Source organism: Falco biarmicus, chromosome Z (assembly GCF_023638135.1).
Source record: "Falco biarmicus isolate bFalBia1 chromosome Z, bFalBia1.pri, whole genome shotgun sequence".
Classification (NCBI taxonomy): domain Eukaryota; kingdom Metazoa; phylum Chordata; class Aves; order Falconiformes; family Falconidae; genus Falco; species Falco biarmicus.
Genome location: NC_079311.1, coordinates 14886704 through 14906891, shown reverse-complemented (window position 1 = coordinate 14906891; position 20188 = coordinate 14886704). Strand labels below are relative to the sequence as shown.

Sequence of the window (20188 nt, the reverse complement as noted above, 5' to 3'; positions counted from 1 at the left end):
ACCTATAAATCCTTCTCTGCTTAAGTCACAATGCATGTGACTGCGCACAGATGAACAAAACTTGACTCAAATTTAAGCTGAAAAATTAAGCATTAGCCAGATAATTCTCAAAGCCCAAAGATGTGTGTCAGGCAGTGAATGACTGGCCACTGGGTAATTTTGTCATTGTGGGTAGAACCAGCTGGGCAATAGGCATCTGTCCAGATCTCAAAGGAAGTTACCGGCAAGAGTTATGCAAATAATTTTGCAAGTACAACTAAAACGAAGCCCAAATTAACCAATATGGAAAAGGCCTCACAATGCCTGAAGCACCTTGTGAGGTTTATTAATGTTAAGAAGCCAAACTCCCAGTACTACCACTTGGCCTCATCAAGCTGGCTGTACTACAGGAGTTAAAGCACTTCCATAGTCCTTGCTTGCAGTGTGCCTTACTCTGCAAGTGTCTTAGACAGAGCTTCCTTTGATGAACATCTATATTCTTTTTCTTTTTTTTTTTTTTTTGTTCTTTTGAAATAGGTTCTCGAATGTCTTGGTTTAGTAGCTACCCTTGAAGAAGCCTCCTGCCTTTGGTGACTAAACTTGTAAAGTACAGCCTTTAGAGAGGGGTAGTTAATTTAACAGAGGTTATCTTGTCTTCTACTATTCTCATTTTTAACGTGAAGGCAGGAATGAATAAATCTCCTACTAACTGTGATTTCCGTGGAATCTGTTGTGCTTTTTTGGACATTGTACTGCTTAAACACAGCCAGCTCGTCTTGTTTTTCTCTCCCTCAGTGCTAGTTTACATGCCTTGGAAGTACAAAGATGTATTCTGTAAACTCTTCTCAGGTCTTTGTTTCTAAAAATCACATAAAATCCCTCTGTGCAGTAAAAGCAAATAATCAATTCTAATCAGAGATGCATAAGCTCTTCCTTCCTCATCTGAGCCATTGTGTATGTGTACGTGCAAACAAGCTCCATCTATTTATAGCTGTAATGTATGCAATAAATATTAAAAAGAATCTTTTCATTGTCAAAGATCTCCTTTCCTTGAAAGTAATACATCATTAAGGATTGCCTTAAAACACTGATGTGAATAGGAAAGGCAAAAGCCTAGTTTCGTATCACTTCACAGAGGCCCAATGCTGTAAACTTACCACAAATGCGATTAGCTCTATTTGCAGATTGTATAGTGTTTATCTCCACATTCATTAGCTATAGCACTGCCTTGAGGAGACCTGCTGAAAGTGAGAAAAAAGTAAAACCTAACCTTTACTGTTTGCAGTAGGAAAAGCTGTTTTGTCTTCTCCGATGTTTGGAGGAAAAATACCAGATAAACAGATCCTCTGATAAAAAAAAAATGATAGTGAAGGAAAATCTGCTTTTTTGTTGCCGCTGCCACTCACAATAGGTTTCATTGTTTTGTTTCAAATGAAAACATATGTTACTGCTTTGAAATAGTACTGTAAAATTGGCAGAGAGCTCCTTTTGCTGCAGACTGAACTTCTTCTCTTTCCCATCCTTATCTCCACAGGCCCGTGACGGAGGGTTAGACCGGATCAGTGGAGTCATGCGTCACACAGCTGTATCATGCTGGCAGCCATTCCTGGGTCTGGCTGTGCTGCTAGTCTTCACAGGCCCCACTGCCAGCTGCCCAGCCCGCTGTGAATGCTCAGCACAGAACAAGTCTGTCAGCTGTCACCGAAGGCGGCTAATGTCCATCCCAGAGGGCATTCCCATTGAGACCAAAATCTTGGACCTCAGCAAGAACCGACTGAAGAGCGTCAACCCTGAGGAGTTCACATCGTACCCTTTGCTGGAGGAGATCGACCTCAGTGACAATATAGTCGCCAATGTGGAGCCCGGAGCCTTTAACAACCTCTTCAACTTGCGCTCCCTGAGGCTGAAAGGAAACCGTCTGAAGCTGGTCCCCCTTGGGGTGTTCACCGGGTTGTCAAATTTAACCAAGCTTGATATAAGTGAAAACAAGATTGTCATTTTGCTGGACTACATGTTCCAAGATCTGCATAACCTAAAGTCCTTGGAGGTTGGGGACAATGATTTGGTTTATATATCACACAGGGCCTTTAGTGGACTCCTTAGCCTGGAGCAGCTCACCCTGGAGAGATGCAACCTCACAGCTGTACCAACAGAAGCTCTTTCTCACCTCCACAACCTCATTAGTCTGCATCTGAAACAGCTCAACATCAATGCTTTGCCGGCGTATGCCTTTAAAAGACTGTTTCGCCTGAAAGACCTAGAGATAGAGGCCTGGCCCCTCCTGGACATGCTACCTGCCAACAGCCTGTACGGTCTCAACCTTACTTCTCTTTCCATCACCAACACCAACCTGTCTGCGGTACCTTACTCTGCTTTTAAGCATCTGGTTTACCTGACACATCTAAACCTCTCTTACAACCCAATCAGCACCATCGAAGCAGGCATGCTTTCAGATTTAGTGCGGCTGCAGGAGCTCCATGTGGTGGGGGCCCAACTACGTACCATTGAATCACATGCTTTCCAAGGGCTCCGATTCTTACGTGTGCTTAATGTGTCCCAAAACCTGCTAGAAACCCTAGAAGAGAATGTATTCCACTCCCCCAAAAGCCTTGAGGTCCTCTGCATCAACAACAACCCCCTGGCCTGTGACTGCCGTCTCCTTTGGATTTTACAGAGGCAGCCCACTTTGCAGTTTGGAGGCCAGCCACCGATGTGTGCTGGCCCAGACAGTGTCAAAGAGAGGTCATTCAAAGACTTCCACAGCACAGCTCTTTCTTTTTACTTCACCTGTAAGAAGCCCAAGATACAAGACAAGAAGCTGCAGTACTTGGTAGTGGAGGAAGGGCAGACGGTGCAGCTGATGTGCAATGCTGATGGGGATCCACAGCCTACCATATCCTGGGTTACCCCCCGTCGCAGGCTGATCACAACTAAATCGAACGGAAGAGCCACTGTGCTGGGAGATGGCACCCTGGAGATCCGATTTGCTCAAGACCAGGACACTGGGATCTATGTTTGTATTGCAAGTAATGCAGCTGGGAATGACACCTATTCGGCCTCCCTTACAGTAAAGGGGTTTACTTCAGACCGTTTCCTTTATGCCAACAGGACCCCTATGTATATGACAGACTCCAATGACACAAGTTCCAACGGAACTAATGTGAACACCTTCTCTCTGGACCTTAAGACAATATTGGTGTCCACAGCTATGGGCTGTTTCACATTCCTCGGAGTGGTTTTATTCTGTTTCCTCCTTCTTTTTGTGTGGAGCCGAGGGAAAGGCAAACACAAAACCAGCATTGACCTTGAATATGTCCCTCGCAAAAACAATGGTGCTGTGGTTGAAGGGGAGGTTGCTGGACCACGAAGGTTCAATATGAAAATGATTTGATGGTATTCTGCTAGCAGTGCTTTTTCTGTGGCATTAAAACCAATTAAACCAGCCTGGCATGTGGAATTGCTAGGCAGAAGCAGCTTAATGCAGCTGTCACTGTATCAAAAGGTTACATGAAAATGGAAAGACTTTTTGTGGTTATACAGCAGAGCCTCCAGACCTTGAGGCATATATGTCAGGGCCTTTCATAGAACTGGTAAATTGTACTAACTGTTTGCATTGCAAATATAGGCATTCTGGGGATATCAGCAATGAACCGCTGGCTCATGCTCATGGACAATTGTTCAACATTTTCTACCACTACAAAAAGAAAAAAAGAAAAAAAAAAGCCTACAGTGTAGGATTTATGTTCTTAAAGAAAAAGACACATTTGTCTAAAACATACTCTACAGTGAAATTTGTATCTATAGATCTCATTTGGTAAAACCTTGCATCACCCCTTCTAGCTGGTTCAACACCACAAAAAATTGGTTGGGTTTTTTTTTTTTAATCTACATCTATACTGTGTACATTTTAAAGCAATACTAATGAGAGGTTGTGCTTTTAGATATCCACCAATACTGACCCAAGTGTGATGTCACGCTCCTTTTAACTACCATCTAATCCAAATTAGACTCTTGTAATTACCAATTAGAAATAACATATTTTTCTCCTCATGTAGAAGGCCACAGATGAATAGTTGAGAGCAAAAATGCTCAGCTCTGTTGATCTTCTTATCATATAAATATAAGGCATGTGCCTAGTTTTGATACAGAATGGAATATTTTTTATATCTGTGATATCACACTGGACCAGTTTACTGTAATGTAGCCCTGGATCTCACCCAGGGAAGGCAACCCACTAGACATTGCTGGCATAGAAGAGTTGAGTTCTAATTGAAGAAAGCGAGCTGGTTTTGTTAGCCCTGATTTTCATTTCAAAGCTGCTGTTAAAATGTTAATGTGTACTGGGCAAAAAGAGAGAACGTAATACATTCTGCATAGTCCTTGGGAAATACGGTCATTTTACTATTTATACAAGTGAATTAAAACATACAAATGTTCTGCTACTAGGAATGAACTCTTCTCCAATGCCAAGTAAACTATGGTTGTCCATGCGTAATATGGGGATTATAGTACTAAAATAATGTTTAAAACATGATAGCCTCAAGAAGGCTAACATACTGCCAGATGTAACGAACCTCTAGCCACTGTCATTCTCATCTTGTATATTTGTAGATAACACATAAACGCAAAGCTAATCTCCAAGAACAGATTACTTAGCTATTCTTGATGCCATTTTAATAACTATGTGGTTATGTTTCTTTCAGGGGCAGTATCTTAGAGCAAGAGGGGCAAGTTTTTCCAGGTTTTAGGAAGCTTTTGTAATGGAGAGAAGACACAAGTGGAATGTTAGTTCAGTACAAGTAACCTTTTTTTTGCTTTATGACCCTAAACACATTCTCACAATGTTCAGAACTGAAATTTTATTCTTTATCCTTTAATGTTGATACCACTGATCTTATTTTTAAATTCTCAGCAATGAGAAGATACAGACTTGTTCAGCCACCTCTCAATTTTCCAGCAATTATGAGCCATAAGTTTGTTGCTAAGTGATGGATAACAAATACAATTTATAAATTATTGGCATAATCTGGAGTAAGGATAATAAAGACTGTGTACATATTTAGCCAAAATTAATATGAAAATAAGACAGAACATTAAGATTAACGTGCTTTAAGAGCCTGTGTTCGATCTTAACATTAAATTTCAGCACTTTGAAACAAAGTAGGGCTGACCTATAAGGGGATGCAGGTGCTTCTAAAATTAGTATCCACATTCTTTGGCAGAAAATTTCTAAGCAGGATAAAAATCTCCCACTCCTATCAAGGGAAATGTGCCAAAAGTTGTAAAATCCAGCTGCGCTCCCCAGGTGTACCCCTAACATAGCTGTAGGACTCAACACTAGGCAGTTTTGAGAATCTCTTTTCTTAGAGGGTCATCTTTGGTTACATCATTGCTCCTTTTTAGGTCATCAGACTGAAGACAATGCAAGGGTGGTTAGAATTTTCTTCAAGTATGATTTTAAGTTTGAAGTTGGATTTTCTTGCTTCCTTTTTTTTATGCTCTGAACTAGATTGTTGGAGATCTATGGAGATGCTTGAGACTAATCCTCTTTGTTCTATGACAGTTTTTAGAACTTTAATAAAACTAAATAGCCCCTGACTAAATTCTAACACCAGGGAAATTATTTTTGCTGATATAACCACCGCACTGAAGTCCAAAACTCTACTGTACCTTAATGTGGGTAGTTAAAGAAACAAATGGGGATAAAACAAAATGTTTCTGAACTGCCCACTGAAAACATTTGCATGTGCCTTTCCCTTGTAATTGTCATTTTTTCAACTAGTAATCTATTTCCCCTGCAGTCATTTCATGTTAAATGTTAAAATCAATGTTAGAAGCAAAAATTCTCCTAAATTCTAGACAGTTGCAGCTGATTGCTTCATATTAAATGACACAATTTAAAAAAAAAATCCCAAAAAACACTTAGGAAAAAATGTTCTTTTAGGATTAATTATGAATTGCTGAATTCCCCTGTTCACTTAGAGTGACTACCAAAAGTGATTGCATTGTTAGTGCACTGCAAGGATTTCTGAACAGTAATATGCTTAGTTACCTACGTGAAATGTGTGCTGGTGAGGAAAATCACTGCTTGCTCTTGCTGAGCACCACCTTGCAGAGCTGTCAGCATTGTGTGTATCGCCTTGAGTTCAGTCAGTATTCAGTTTTTAAGAATCAGTGGTTGCTCCCTGCCTCTAGCAATGTTCTACTTTTTGCAGCCTACTTATTTCGCTGTGGACTTGACAAGGCATATGGCATCTCTTAACAGAAGTGAGGACAGCAAGACTCAGAGACAAGCTTTTATCTTGCTCCACATAGCTGTCTTTGTATGTATTCGTGGGACACACACTCACTGCGGCTGTTTTGGGTGAGCAAGGAATACAGTGTTAGGGTCAGACCTAGATAAGCACCTTTCTAGCAATTTTTTTAAGAACAGAGTGGCTGAATGCCTGCCCTGCCTCTTGAAGGACTCACTTCTCCACTAGAGGTCAAGGAAACACCACAGTTTATCTTACTGCAGGGGAAAAAAGGACTGGGCTATGAGGAGGCATCTGACCCATGTGGCTTCCCTCTCAGATATTCAGAAAAAGTGTACAGTGCATACCTGCCACTAAAAGATTGAATGAGGGTTTTTCCCCTGCCTCTGACTTGTATACCGGCTGCCCCCTACGCTGGCCACAAGGCCAAGCCTGAACTTACCTGATAGTCAGTGCAACAAAACTGAAGAGCAGAAATAGTTCTGCGGAAAAGGAGAAAACTGAAAATGTGAAAACCAGCAGAGCAACTTGAGAAAGCAGGTACCACAGTATCCTTGTCAATAATTCCTTTAAGAGCTCTGCTGAACCTCCCACAAATACGTTTTGAAGTCCAGTTCCACAGGCTAGTACTCCTGTTTCATAATAGATGAATGTAAAAATGCTCAGACTTCCTACAATTTAAAGAGGGCACTGCAGCAATGTGTTAAGAGAAGTATTTGCAGTGATATAAGGACATATTAAGACTAAGCAGCACTCCAGCTCAGCCTTATTTTTAGTTTTTGAGCTGGTTCTTTTTTTTTTCACCTTCTTCCTTTCTTGTTGATTTGACAGCATTCTTTTCAGAAAGGCATCACCCACAACATCAGCCCGGTCAGATTCAGACTAGAAGACTGCTTTTACCCTCTATTTTCCCCTCCCTTACCATTCACACAAGCTCCCAGCCTGAACAGGGTCGACAGCTCCAGATACAATTGAAATTGGCCAGGAAACTGAGGCCCTAGAGAACTGTTGATACAAGCTGATGTCACTAGCTTCTTTTTTTTTTTTTTTAAATTCAGTTTCCATCATTGCCACACTGCTCTTCAAGGTATTCTTTATTAACGTGAATGATAGCCACCTTTTTTTTCCTATTTCTTGCATCATAGTATTACACCATCTAAAATGGTAACAATTATACCACCATAAAGAAAATCAAGAAAGCAAGACACATTACACCCTCAACACCACAGACTGTGATTGAGACATATGAGACACAGTAAGAAGTCAGTGTTAATATTCAATGGAAAGTCTTCTCTAAATCTTGTGATAGAAGAAAAAAATGGTGTGGAAGACCTTGGAATGTAGGCCATATTGCAATTGAATCTCATGAAAGGTATGTAGAAATAGACTTTCCAACATCATGCCTAGGTATCTGTTTTAGATACTTCCCTTTTCCCAAAAAACTTTCAGGGTGTGTGATTCCCAGAAGCCCATATTTAACTCATAAAAAGACAAAGCATTAGCTCAAAATCCAGTAGAGCAAGCAGCCTCTAGCTGCCCAAGGACAACAGCAACTTCTAGCAAAGACAGCCAAAAATCTGTAGTCAAATATTATTTGGCCTCATCTGCTACTGCATCCTGTGAAAAAAAGTTCCATTAGGCAGTAATAAAATCACCAATCCTCACTAATTTTTCTTCAAAGAGGGCAACATTTGTGTAAATAAGCTACAGGCTATTCCACCTCCACCCCTAGCAATGAAATATCCAGCAAGAACTGAGAAAGGAGAAGCCTATTTTGGCCAGTTAGCTAATTATCTTTTCCTCCTGAGTGATTCTAGTACACGTGAGGCTAGCATGATGACTGCTCTTCGTGTACCCATCCTCTGAGCTCACAATGTGGCTTTAAGTGGAGTAGAAGGAAAAGGAGCACATGGTCAAGCTCTCCCTCCTCCCTGAATTGTAACTCTGGTCTTCTCCAATGAAAGAACCAACACAGCTGCGGTATCTTAGAAATCACAGTCTGCTGCAGCTGATCTGTAGTTTTTGCCATAAGATAACATGTGGGAAAACACTGGATACATGCTTTTCTGAATTCATTTCAGTGTCCTAGGTGATTGGCCTTTGTGCTGAAAAGAACTAGGAAAGAACTAAAAAAACCCTTTCATCCATTAATTTAAAAGTTAATTGTGCATGGAGGAGTTAAAGGAACATCTTTGGAAAAGGCAAGGGGCGTAATTGGTAGAGAATCACTGAAAGAATGAATGAGATCTTTCAAGTCAGCTAAGCAATTTGGATACCCTGTTGTTATCACCTGTAATAAGAATTACAACCTCGATTTCCCTTGGCAGCTTGGAAGTATCACAGCCATTTGGTTCAGTGATACATGCTCCCTTTGTCTTCTCGCTCTGCCCTCTTCCCTTCTCAGGGAATCACAAATTACTGTGATGCCAAATGAAGATCTCTGTTTTTGGTTTAGTTTCACTGCATGTTCACATGGCTTTTGGAATCTAGATCTCAAAGCAGGATCCTAAACCCTCTTCGAGCCAAAAATAAAAATTAAAAAGGAAGAAGAAGCTTGAGTAAACCTCCTCAAATGAAATCAATCAACTTCTGTGAGGTTCTTGCTACTGAGATAGCTACAGGCCAAAAGCAATCTGCAGGTTGAATGAGTCTGATTCTTTTTTTTTTTTTTTTTTTTTTTTTTTTTTAACTAGAAGCAGATGGTTGCATATAACGGCAGCTGGAAATAAAAATCTGTATTTATAGCCTCAGCAAAGTAAGGAAAGAGCTGGCATAGTCAAGAAAATTTTCCATGTTATTTCAACTGAAATTTAAATATCTTTTATCCTTCATATTAAAATAGCTCATAGAAGCGTACATATGAGCAGACTTTAACCTCATAATTTGATTATTTGTATTTATTCAAATTGGTACCAAAACTGTCATGAAGCAGAAACGTTGAAGCAAGAGACTGAAAACAGATTTTCTACTCTAGTCAGGCAATATAAATCAGAAGAAATCCTCTTGATACCATTCTGTTACTCCTCAGTTACACTAGAAATTTGGTAAAGTAATCTAGGTGTTTTGCTTTCTACTAAGTGGGCTATAGTCGAAAACAAGCAGAACTCATGTTTTAATTATTTTTCACCTTGTGGCATACCTTCTATTATGGATTGCTTTAATATTTACCACTGCTGAGCTGGAGAACATGAAAATGTAGATTCTGGGAAGAAATTTTAAAAAGAAAAAAAAAAAAAAAAAGAAAAAGAAAAAAGAAAATCTGTACCCTTAAAGAAGCCTGCCCATTTCTGTGTGTGACATTTGCAAGTCAGCAACATGATCTCCTCACACATAAGCCAGGAATAATGGCTTGAAATTTCAAGGCAGCTGTGAAGATGGTTGTCAACTTGTACACATGTTAATAATGTTGATCTTTCAGAAAACAAAATTATTATTGCTTCTTAAAGAATTTACTTATGCTATTTTGATACCTAAAAACAAATGACACTTTGGCTTCATTATACTGGGCACTGCATAAGCAGGAAGTAAATGACAACCCTGATTTGATGAGCTTACAGCCATATAGTAGGAAGTTGGCTTCTGGGCAAGTACTTATGATAGCAAGTCTCTCATTGTTTGGGGAGGGAATGCCATATTGCATATATATTAAAATATCATCACACTTAATGAAATCTATTTGCAAGCACATGTAGTTCATATGTATATGTTTGTGTGTGCAAAAAAAGAGTTATATTTGTTTTGTTCTTTTCTTACTTCAAGTATTAAATGTATATTGTTTTTAAAAGGTGATAAGGTTAACCAGAAAAAATGTGTTGTAATTTATTTTAATATATATGATCATGAGTATGGATGGGAAATGAAAGAGCCTTGCTGTTATGATCCATGAAGCACATGACAAGTTGGGTTCGTCCATAAGTTCGTTTCATGTTTGAGCAAAATATGTTAAGGGGCAGGGGTGGGGGGTGGCGGGGGGGGGGGGGGGGGGGGTGGGTAGGGAGGGGAAGCTTTGTTTGTCAAGACAGTTGTCCTGAATGTCATTTTTAAAGTTACTTTAGGGCTTATGTCATGATGTGTATCATACTTATCCAAAATGAAACCCAAATAAATAATTCAATGGAGTGGCAAAATGTACTGAGAAAAGTGAAGAAAATTTACATTGCTTCCCTATTGTAGCTGATCACTTTATTTTCAAGGGGTAGTGGAGAAAAATAAAATGAGAAAAATACGGTTTTCTTAGCACCACACCTGAGGTTCTTAAAACATTACTTACAACAGGTAATCTGCTCAGACCCACCACTCCTAAACTAACAATATAAGCTGTTACATTCAGAAAAAGAAAACTCTAGCAGGTATTTTTCATCTGCTCATATTCACTTCTCCTTCATTGCACGGAACCCTCAGACACAGAGAAAAATCTAGGTCACATTCAGACGTGTTTTGAGATTTATTCTCCATGCAAAGTAAGAGTCAGACAGTTCCCTCACTTTCCCTTGCACAGTATGTACAGGTCATTGATGAGGATACCAATCAGGCTAATGCTGGAAGAAAAAAGCCTGCCCCTTACCAGCATCATGGAGACCACAGCAGAAAGAGAGATTTCACCAGCTCTGTGTTATTTGGAAGGCAACCAATACGGACAATCTGCATCTGAAACATGTTTTTTGAGGAAATCACCAGTATTCAAACTCCATTGTAACTGCATCAGAAAAATAAAGTGGTGGAAAGCAGAATCTGCTCAGCTTGAAAGCTATTCCAAACCCCTGGGGCTTGCTGCAATCCACCAAATCTATGGCAGAGATCAGCTCTGAAGAAGGACACAGACCATAACCTAAATTATTGCTTCTCCCATTCTCTCACACCTAGGTACTTTCTCCAACACAGAATTTTTCTTATGCTTCTGGGATCATCTGAAATAAGATCTATAGGCCATGAATCCATTATCCTTTAAACCAGGGTCCTATTCACTAGAAGGAGAAAACAGTAGTTCTTGCTACCTCAGGAAAGGAAGAAGCAGATTGAAATTCTGCTGGATTGCTGGGAGCAGAGGCAGACAAGGGCTAAGTCTGAGCTTTCCTGTGCCTCCTGAAATCTGTCTCATCCTTCTGCATTATCATTTCACACCTACAAAAGTTTTTGGCTGACTTGCACCACTGTACCCTCCTCTGAAACAGAATGCCAAATGCAATGAATCTGTGGGTTAAACTTAACCCATAGATTATGTTCAGAATCTGCTTTGTTTTCGTGTTCTTTTATTTTCCTTTAATTTGGTAATCTCATTGTCAGTCTGTAGTGTATTGTGGTACTGCCTTCAGTATGACAGCAAAAAAGAGCTGTTGCTCCTACCACTGCATTGAGAACATTGAGCTGGCAAAGAACATCGAATTTTTTTTCCTCAAAAGGTTCTTCCACCTTAAGCTTTAGATTTCTTTTATGCAATTCAAGTTTCTTTTTTGGACTACCTGATACTATCTCAAGAGGTGGAAACTGTTCCTTTATGACAGGACCTAATGTTTAATTTCCAATTCTAAGAACAGAAGAAACTGCTAGTTTTCTCCCTGATAACCAGGTTGAGAAACATGTCATCACATCAGACAATCACTGACAAATTGATTACAATAATCCACATTAAGGTCAGGGTCTAAACAGAAAAAAAACTGTGCTCTCCAGAGCTACATTTTATTTAAAAACTCTATCTATATCTATATAATATATAGATATATATTATCTATAGATAACTCTTGACAAACACTACTTCAGCTTTTAAAAAGCATCCAAAATTTTATAGAACACCATCACTTTCATAAATTTTTGAGAATATTTATACTTTTACAGATCCACTATAGAAGATTTGTCTCACAGTTAATAGCCCTACATTGGATACCACAATAACCTTTAAATAAACAAATTTTAGCATCTAAAGTTTTATTGTATTTTTGTATTTGAAAAAAAGTAATGGGAAATCACACTATTTACCAGTTAATGAACTTAATTCACAGAGATTGAGTTATTTTCACATGGGAGAATGCTCACAGCGAATTTTCTGCGTCATAAAACCTTCCCACATACAGCTGTAGATGACACGCTATAAAAAAAGGGCTTTATTCATCTTCTGTACTATGTGAACTGGGGGAGAGGCTGGTCATTCATGCTGGGGAAGTAGGAATAAATCTGAGACTACTGGAATAATAAACACAGTTATTACAAAGGACCTGACCTTGCTGTCTACAAACTCAGCAGCAAGCTCGGAGATTTGGTCTAAATTCTTTCTTTCCTAGCTATAGGAGATTCCCCTTGGAAAGCCTTGTTTTACCTCTGTTCTTGGAAGGTTGTTTCAACCTTAACAATCAATGGGAAACATAATACACTAAGAAGTTAGTAAAATACAGGATCGGACAGTAAAGAAGAAATTAAAACTTGCTTAAAAAATTATATGACACTGGTACTTAGCACCTTGTCTAAGTAACTTTGAAATTATTTGGGTTTGGAGGAGCTGGTTTATTAATTAATAGCTAGGAGATACATTCAGCTAGTTAAAGCTATAATCACCAGCTGGAAGATCTTATTTACCTCATCAGTCTCTAAGTGGAAGTTATATTTTTCTGAGCTATTTTCCAATAACTTTGCTATTTATATAACTCAAAAGCACAAGTGATGGAGAGCACACTTATTTTATTATAGGAAGACAATGATAATAAATTTAATCTATTACTTTTGCTACTAGAGCTTTTTGCTGTATGTACAAAGACTAATAGATTACATCCATTATGTAAAATATTACTACCACTGAAATCAAACGACATGTCATCTTAAAATGCTAACAACCTTTGGTGCATCTGTGCAGTGTATAAGTTCTAATGCACTGCAAATAATACTTTGCTTTTACATAGAATAGGCACGCCATGCACAGGGGTTAGAGACAATAGGGCCCTCTGACATATAAAAGCTTATATTTATATGGGTCTTACGGAATCCTGTGTTGGCTTTCATGAGGTTTCAGGCTGTCACATTTTGCTAAAGGATATCAGATCAGTATTGCCTGACTTGGGAAAGGTATAGCTGTTGGCTAGTGACACAAACAGAAGGATGGAACTTGGAATTCTGAGCTGTAATCAAAACCCCTGGGCCTCTTACTCTCTAGAGAATACAATGACAATATTTACCTTTCAAAAGGAAGGTATTGCCATTTCCTTAAGGATTATAAAGCCAAGGAGTTATGGTTCAGCCGTACCTGCACGAGGAATGGTAATTTTTTATGTGGATTGGTATGCTGTAATAGGCATTATCAGACAAAGAGAACCTTTTTTTGAGAAGTTTTGAGAAGTGCAACCCCTGCTGCCCAAAGTGTTCCAGAAGATGATGGCAATGTGGTAACAGCAGTGGTCTGCCCTGTAGCCAGCATTCCCAACAGCAGTAAAATAGATGTCCTTGCGGAGCAGTGGCAGCATATGAAAGAAAATTGTCATGGAAGAAACTCACCAACTAGACTCTTTTGCAATTCAGTGATATATTGCATGAAAGGACCTCTTAATGCCTCATTTAATCAGTGGTTTTGCAATGCTTGAAAAACATGATTCATCTCCTAAAGAATCTATGAAGTTTTGTCTCTTTGCCTTTGATTATAGATGAGAGATGCTGAAATTAATGCAAACCACACATCAATTGCCAGGTTGTCAAGTGTCACACCAAGCACTGAGACTACTACTATTATAGAAACATTTCCATTTGGTCCTTCTACAAGACTACCAAAAATAGATCCCATCGTTTCTCTACTCTCTAATCAAAGTTCATTGAAAAAAAGCTAGCATTCCCACAGATTCTCTAACTCTTTAACAGATAAAGTAAAAAGTACTCACTCTACAAATTTCAACTGCCAATGTTTCTCATAGGGAATGTCTCCTAACATTGTTTATTTGCCACAGTGCGGCATCGTGGCCAACCTCATCTTCATCTTTTAATCAAGAGCATTTTGCTTATACATGAGCCAAACACTTGGAACTTCCCCATTCGCAGCTTCTCCTTTAGTACTGAAGCCAGAATAATTTGAACTATCAAATGTGCTTCAGTATCGGTGAAGCATATTTGATAGTTGATGCCCAGTTACTGCTCACATACAGCAGTCACTGGAAACTGTTTCTGAGGTATGGGCTTATCTGGCACGACTGGAAATAACTGGTCCTTGGGAATGAGGTTAACTAGTGTATGTCCATTTTGCCATTCAAGACCACCGTCAACTCAAGACACTGGAAAGTATGCGTTCAAGTCCATGAGAACTGAAGGGAGTACTTGGTGAATGTGCATGCCATTTGGAGCACTGCTGGCAGAAATGCATGTGAGAAATCAATTTTTCCTTTAAGTCTTAATGTACTGAAGCAGAAACCCAAACCATTGCAAACAGGAGAAGGATATGAATTAAACAAGCTGCAAGCATTTTGCTCTGGTGGGCTTTAAGGTGTAAGAAAGAAAAGGCAGAAAGATGGCTAAGAGATGTACCTGTTAATGAAAAAACTGGTTTGTGAGTGTGGTAAAATGCTCCCTCCAGGTCCTGTCTTAACATTAGGATTCTCCTTTCTCCTTGTTCAAAAAAGAAAGCTACAAGCCACCTCATTTCATTACAAATATTTTCTTAAAAAGCAGTCTGTTCTAATCAAAAGATCAAGCCTTCCTGGATTTTCAACAGCTATAGTAATTGTTTTTCATAGAAATTGATTTTAATTGTAACACTGTTCTGCTACAGCCCTATTGTCTGTGTCCTTCTGAATTGTCAGTTACTTAAATGAAGAAATAAAAGCTCAAAAGCACATTGTTGTAATTGTTTTCTATGTTTCAGTTGTTTTATCAGAAAGAAGGTTATGAATTTCATCTGTTGAGGCACAAAATTAAAATAGTTTCCGTTAAAAAAAAATAAAGATAAAAATCCATTGCTGCTTCACTTGTGTTCTTTAAGGAAATGTTCAAGGCTGTCATTCTAGTATTCTGCTATAGTTTTGGAAATATGGATAGTGTTGCAGTGAGTATATTATTATACAGAAAAAAAGTTATTTAATGTTCTAATGAGGTTGCATTACCTGCATATATAAATCTAGTGTCCCCCAACTAGGATAACACTTGTCATGTCAGTGTTGGCTCCCATCCTGGCCTTTCCCCACACTTTCCAAACAGTGTGTGATGGATAAGCTCAGCATGTGGTGTCCCTATCCAGCCCCAGGAGCATCAAGTGGAAGGATTTGTTCTAGTGCCTTGTCACCCAACAGGCATGGGGAGATGGGATCTGGGTGCTGAGGTGCTGCTGATCCAGGGGTCTTTAACTGGTGCCCCCATGCTGTCAGCCCTTTCCCTGCTGGCCACCACTTCCTTTGCCGATCACCATTGCCAAAGTGGAGACAAATTGCACCCAGAGAGGGAAACAAATTTTCTCCTTTAGAGATGGACATGCACTCAGCCAGGAGCCAGTCTCTTTCTGTTCAGGTACAGGCAATTCTGCTCTGCTTTTGTTTCTCTCCAATGTCTGGCTTTGACCATTACAACCAACCCATGGGGAGGGCTCCTAGCAGGGGCACAGACAATAGGCAGGAGCACCTGAGGTAGAGGTAAGCCTTGCGAAACTGTGTTTGGAAGCTGCAGAGTGATTTCTAACAGAGAAACCCCGTACCAAGAGGAAGAAGATACCAGTGACCTAATGGGGCTCTGGGACAGCACAGCCAAGTCCTTGGTGACTAGTGTAAAACACCAATACGTAGCAGAAGACAAAAAGTTAGGGGAGGGAGTGGAAAGGGGCATTGCAGAAGGCCCCAGAGGAGTGTGCAGAGGCACGAGTGCTGGTGTGGTCAGAACGCTGCCAGGGGAAACACATCTGCACAGCGCTTTGCAACGGACCTGGACAACAGACTGTGACCAGGCTGCACTCGATACTCATCCCCGGGCACTCGCAGAGTCTGGCCCAGCCTGATTTGTGCCTGGACTCCTCCTGACTGTGTGCATAAGGCCTGGAGAGCCAAGTGAGGCTTTGGATGGTGCTGGGTCCTACTTTGGGGTCTGCTGGTCGCTGCCTTTGGTGCCTGTCCCCAGAGCTATCACTTGTGTTTCCCTGGCCCTGCCCGGTTCAGGCAGCAGGTCGCTGTGAGGTGCGCTTGCAGCAGAGTGATCTGGTGGGCCAGCAGGAAACAACACTGCCCCCTCTGTGGAGCCCTGTCCAACGCATCAAGTTCTCAGTACGAGCAGAACGTGACTTTAGAGTACAACAAAATGCCTGCCACAGAGCCACCAGTTGCTAGAAGCTAGTCAGGAAGAGCTCATGGACATCCAGACACCCATAGCCCTCCTGACCCCACGGTATCCCTGCCATCGTCTTCACAGTGCACACCATTCCTCAGTGAGCATCCTGACACCTGTGCAGGCCTTTTCCAAGGCCATCCTGATATCTACAAGCCAGTGATGCAATGGAGGTCTATGAAGCCAAAGAAGAGTTCACCTTTTGTATCTTGAAACTGTGTGTTTCCTATGCCAGCTAGTTAAGGCCAACACTCCTTAAAAAGCTTTTTAAAATTTCTACATGCACTGAAGAGAGGATTACTGGATCAATAATCCCTGTAGGGAAGGACTGGAAAGTGATACCTTTGGGCCAAAACAAGGGAGTTGTGGCTCTGCATTTCCATGAAAGTAAAGAAAAAAGGGTTGTTCTCAAAAATGTACCACAGCAGCCTGTGAAAGAAATAATTTTACAACACAGAGGACCAGAGAAAGTTGGAACACAAAGGCCAGCCGGAGTGAGAACAACCAAAGCAAACTAAAACTTCCTGGATATCCACTGGAAATGCAACATAGTGGAGAAGAAACAGCCTGGGAGGTTCCTGGGGTGTGTAGAAGGTAAATTACTGGCACAGCTGGGCAGGGAGCCAGCCAGGGAGATGCCCCCTGGACCTGCTGTTTACAAATGGGGAAAGACTGGTGGGTGATGTGGTGGTTGGAGGGTGTCTTGGGCACAGAGATCATGAAATGATAGAGGTTTTGATTCTCAGAGGAGGGGGGGCAGCAGAACCACTACCTTGGACTTCTGAAGGACTGACTTTGGCCTCTTTAGGATCCTGGTTGACAGAGGCCCTTTAGAAGATAGCTCTGAAGGGCCAAGATGTCCAGGAAGGCTTGACACTCTTCAAGAAGGAGGTCTTAAAGGTGCAGGAGCAGGTTTTCCCCATATGTCGGAAGACGAGCCAGTGGGGGAGAAGGCCGACCTGGCTGAACAGAGAGCTTTGGCTAAGACTTGGAGGGAAAAGGAGAATTTAGCATATTTGGAAGAAGGGGCAGGTAGCTCTGGAGGACTATAAGGATGTCGCAAGATTATGCACTAAGATAAGAAATGTGAATTAGAAATTAGTGAATGTCCAACTAGAGCTCAGGCTGGCCATTGCCGTAAAAAATAGCAAAGAAAAGTTTTTACAAATACATTAAAAACAAAAAAAGGGCCAAGGACAATCTGCATCATCTATTGGATGTGGGGAGAGGGGAACTTTACCACAAATGACAAGGAAAAGGTGGAGGTACTTAATGCTTTCTTTGCCCCAGTCTTTAATAGTCAGACAAGTTACCCTTTGGGCACTCAGCCCCCTGAGCTGGAAGACAGGGATGAGGAGGAGCAGCATGAAGTCCCCACAGCCCAGGAAGAAACGGTCAGTGACCTGCTGCTCCACTTAGACACGCACAGGTCTATGGGGCTGGGTGGGATCCACCTGAGGGCACTGAGGGAGCTGGCAGACGAGCTCACCAAGCCTCTCTCCATCGTTTATCAGCAGCCCTGGCTAACTGGGGAGGTCCCAGAGGGATGGAGGTTAGCCAGTGTGACACCCATCTACAAGAAGGCCTGTCAGCCTGACCTCAGTGCTAGGGAAGGTTACGGAGCAGATCATCCTGAGTGCCATCATGTGGCATGTGCAGGACAGCTGGGGGATCAGGCCCAGCCAACATGGGGTTATGAAAGGCAGGTCCTGCTTGACAAACCTGATCTCCTTCTACGACAACATGACCTGCATAGTGGATGAGGGAAAGGCTGTGGATGGTGTCTACCTGGACCTTAGTAAAGCCTTTGACACTGTCTCCCACAGCATTCTCCTGGAGACACTGGCTGCTCAGGGCTTGGATGGGTGTGCTCTGTGCTGGGATGAAAGCTGGATGGACAGCCAAGTCCAAGGAGTAGTCCTAAGTGGAGTTACATCCAACTGGCAGCTGGTCACAAGTGGTGTTCCCCAAGGCTCAGTACTGGGGTCAGTTCTGTTTAATATCTTTATTGACCATCTGGATGAGGGGATTGAGTACGATCCTCCATAAGTTTGCAGGTGACACCAACTTGGGGGGAGGGGTGGGAGCGGTGGTGAGTGTTGATCTGCTTGAGAACACAAGGCCCTGCAGCGGGACCTGGTCAGGCTGGAGCGATGGGCCCAGGCCAGTCGTGTGAGGTTCAGCAGGGCTCAGTGCCGGGTCCTGCCCTTGGGTCACACCAGCCCCACGCAGCGCTACAGGCTGGGGCAGAGCGGCTGGAAAGGGCCTGGTGGGAAAGGGCCTGGGGGTGCTGGGTGACGGCCGGCTGGGCAGGAGCCAGCAGTGTGCCCAGGGGGCCCAGGCGGCCAGCAGCACCCTGGCTGGTGTCCCCAGCAGTGTGGCCAGCAGGACCAGGGCAGTGACCGTCCCCCTGCCCTGGGCACTGCTGAGGCCACCCCTCGAACCCTGTCTTCAGGTCTGGGCCCCTCTCTGCAAGAGGGACGTAGAGGGGCTGCAGCGTGTCCAGAGACGGGCAGTGGGGCTGGGGAAGAATCTAGAGAACAAGTTTCATGAGGAGTGGCCAGAGGGACTGGGGTTGTTTAGTCTGAGAAGAGGAGGCTCAGGGGGGACCTTGCTGCTCTCTACAGCTGCCTGACAGGAGGTTGTGGGCAGGTGGCAGTTAGTCTCTTCTCCCAGATAACAAGCAACAGGAGAAGAGCAAACAGCCTCAAGTTGCACCAGGGGAGGTTTAGATTGGACATTAGGAAAGGTTTCTTCACTGAAAGTGTGGTGAAGCACTGGAACAGGCTGTCCAGGGAGGTGCTGGAATCACCTTCCCTGGGGGTGTTTAAGAAACCCATAGATGTGGTGCTTAGGGACATGATTTAGTGTTGGACTTGGCAGTGCTGGGTTAACAGTTGGACTTGATGATCTTAAAGTTCTTTTCCAACATAGATTATTTATGTTTCTATGATTCTATGAAAGTGTCCTGTGCTTTAGAACAAGGGCTTGACTTTTCGGGGTTGTAAAGAATATATCCTACTGCTGCTATGACTGTGCTGGAGGTTGCCAAGTAACTGCATCTATCTTTTTTCTCTGTGCACCACAAATCTCTTCAAAGCTGATGGGGTTTTTATGCCAGCTAAATGAAAAGAGTTATGTGACTTCTCAGTTAGCAACAACAGAAACAAAAGAAACATCACAACCCCTGCATCCAACACAAAGCTAACTCAGTTAAAGCTGTTATTGCCTGCAAATACTCATCTTACTACTCTGCTTGAGGTTATGCACACTTTTCTTCCAGAAAAGAAAACATGTTCTTTAAAAGATCAAGGGCTAATAGTTACTTTTTTAACACCAGAAACAGTAGTGTGCTCCTGCAATACTGCAACAACTTTCTGTTACAGATTAAATCTATGTTAAAGAAACAATGTATTGGATTTCTTAAGTGTCGCTTTTAATGACAGCTTGCATCCTTGTGGGGACATCTGAAAACTCAGTCAGTCCTTTTTTTACCCAGAATTGCAAGTTACGCAGGAGGTTCTTCTTTGTTGGTGCATTGGTTTATAATTCATGTATTTTCCTCTGTTTTACAGGTTTCATTGTTGCTGTCTCCTCCCTGAATGAACTTCACAGGAAAATTGTGAGGCAACATTCCTCTTGTTTGAACATTTTTAGAATAAACATAGTTAACATCAAATGAAAGC

General features: G+C 41.7%; 1 protein-coding gene across 1 annotated transcript; it reads left to right on the top strand.

The window, feature by feature from the left end:
• Positions 1 to 1517: 1517 nt before the first annotated feature.
• Positions 1518 to 3596, top strand: LINGO2 (leucine rich repeat and Ig domain containing 2). The gene has a single exon (XM_056325258.1). The coding sequence runs from the start codon at positions 1550 to 1552 to the stop codon at positions 3368 to 3370; it is 1821 nt and encodes a 606-aa protein (XP_056181233.1). The 5' UTR covers positions 1518 to 1549; the 3' UTR covers positions 3371 to 3596.
• The last annotated feature ends 16592 nt before the right edge of the window (positions 3597 to 20188 follow it).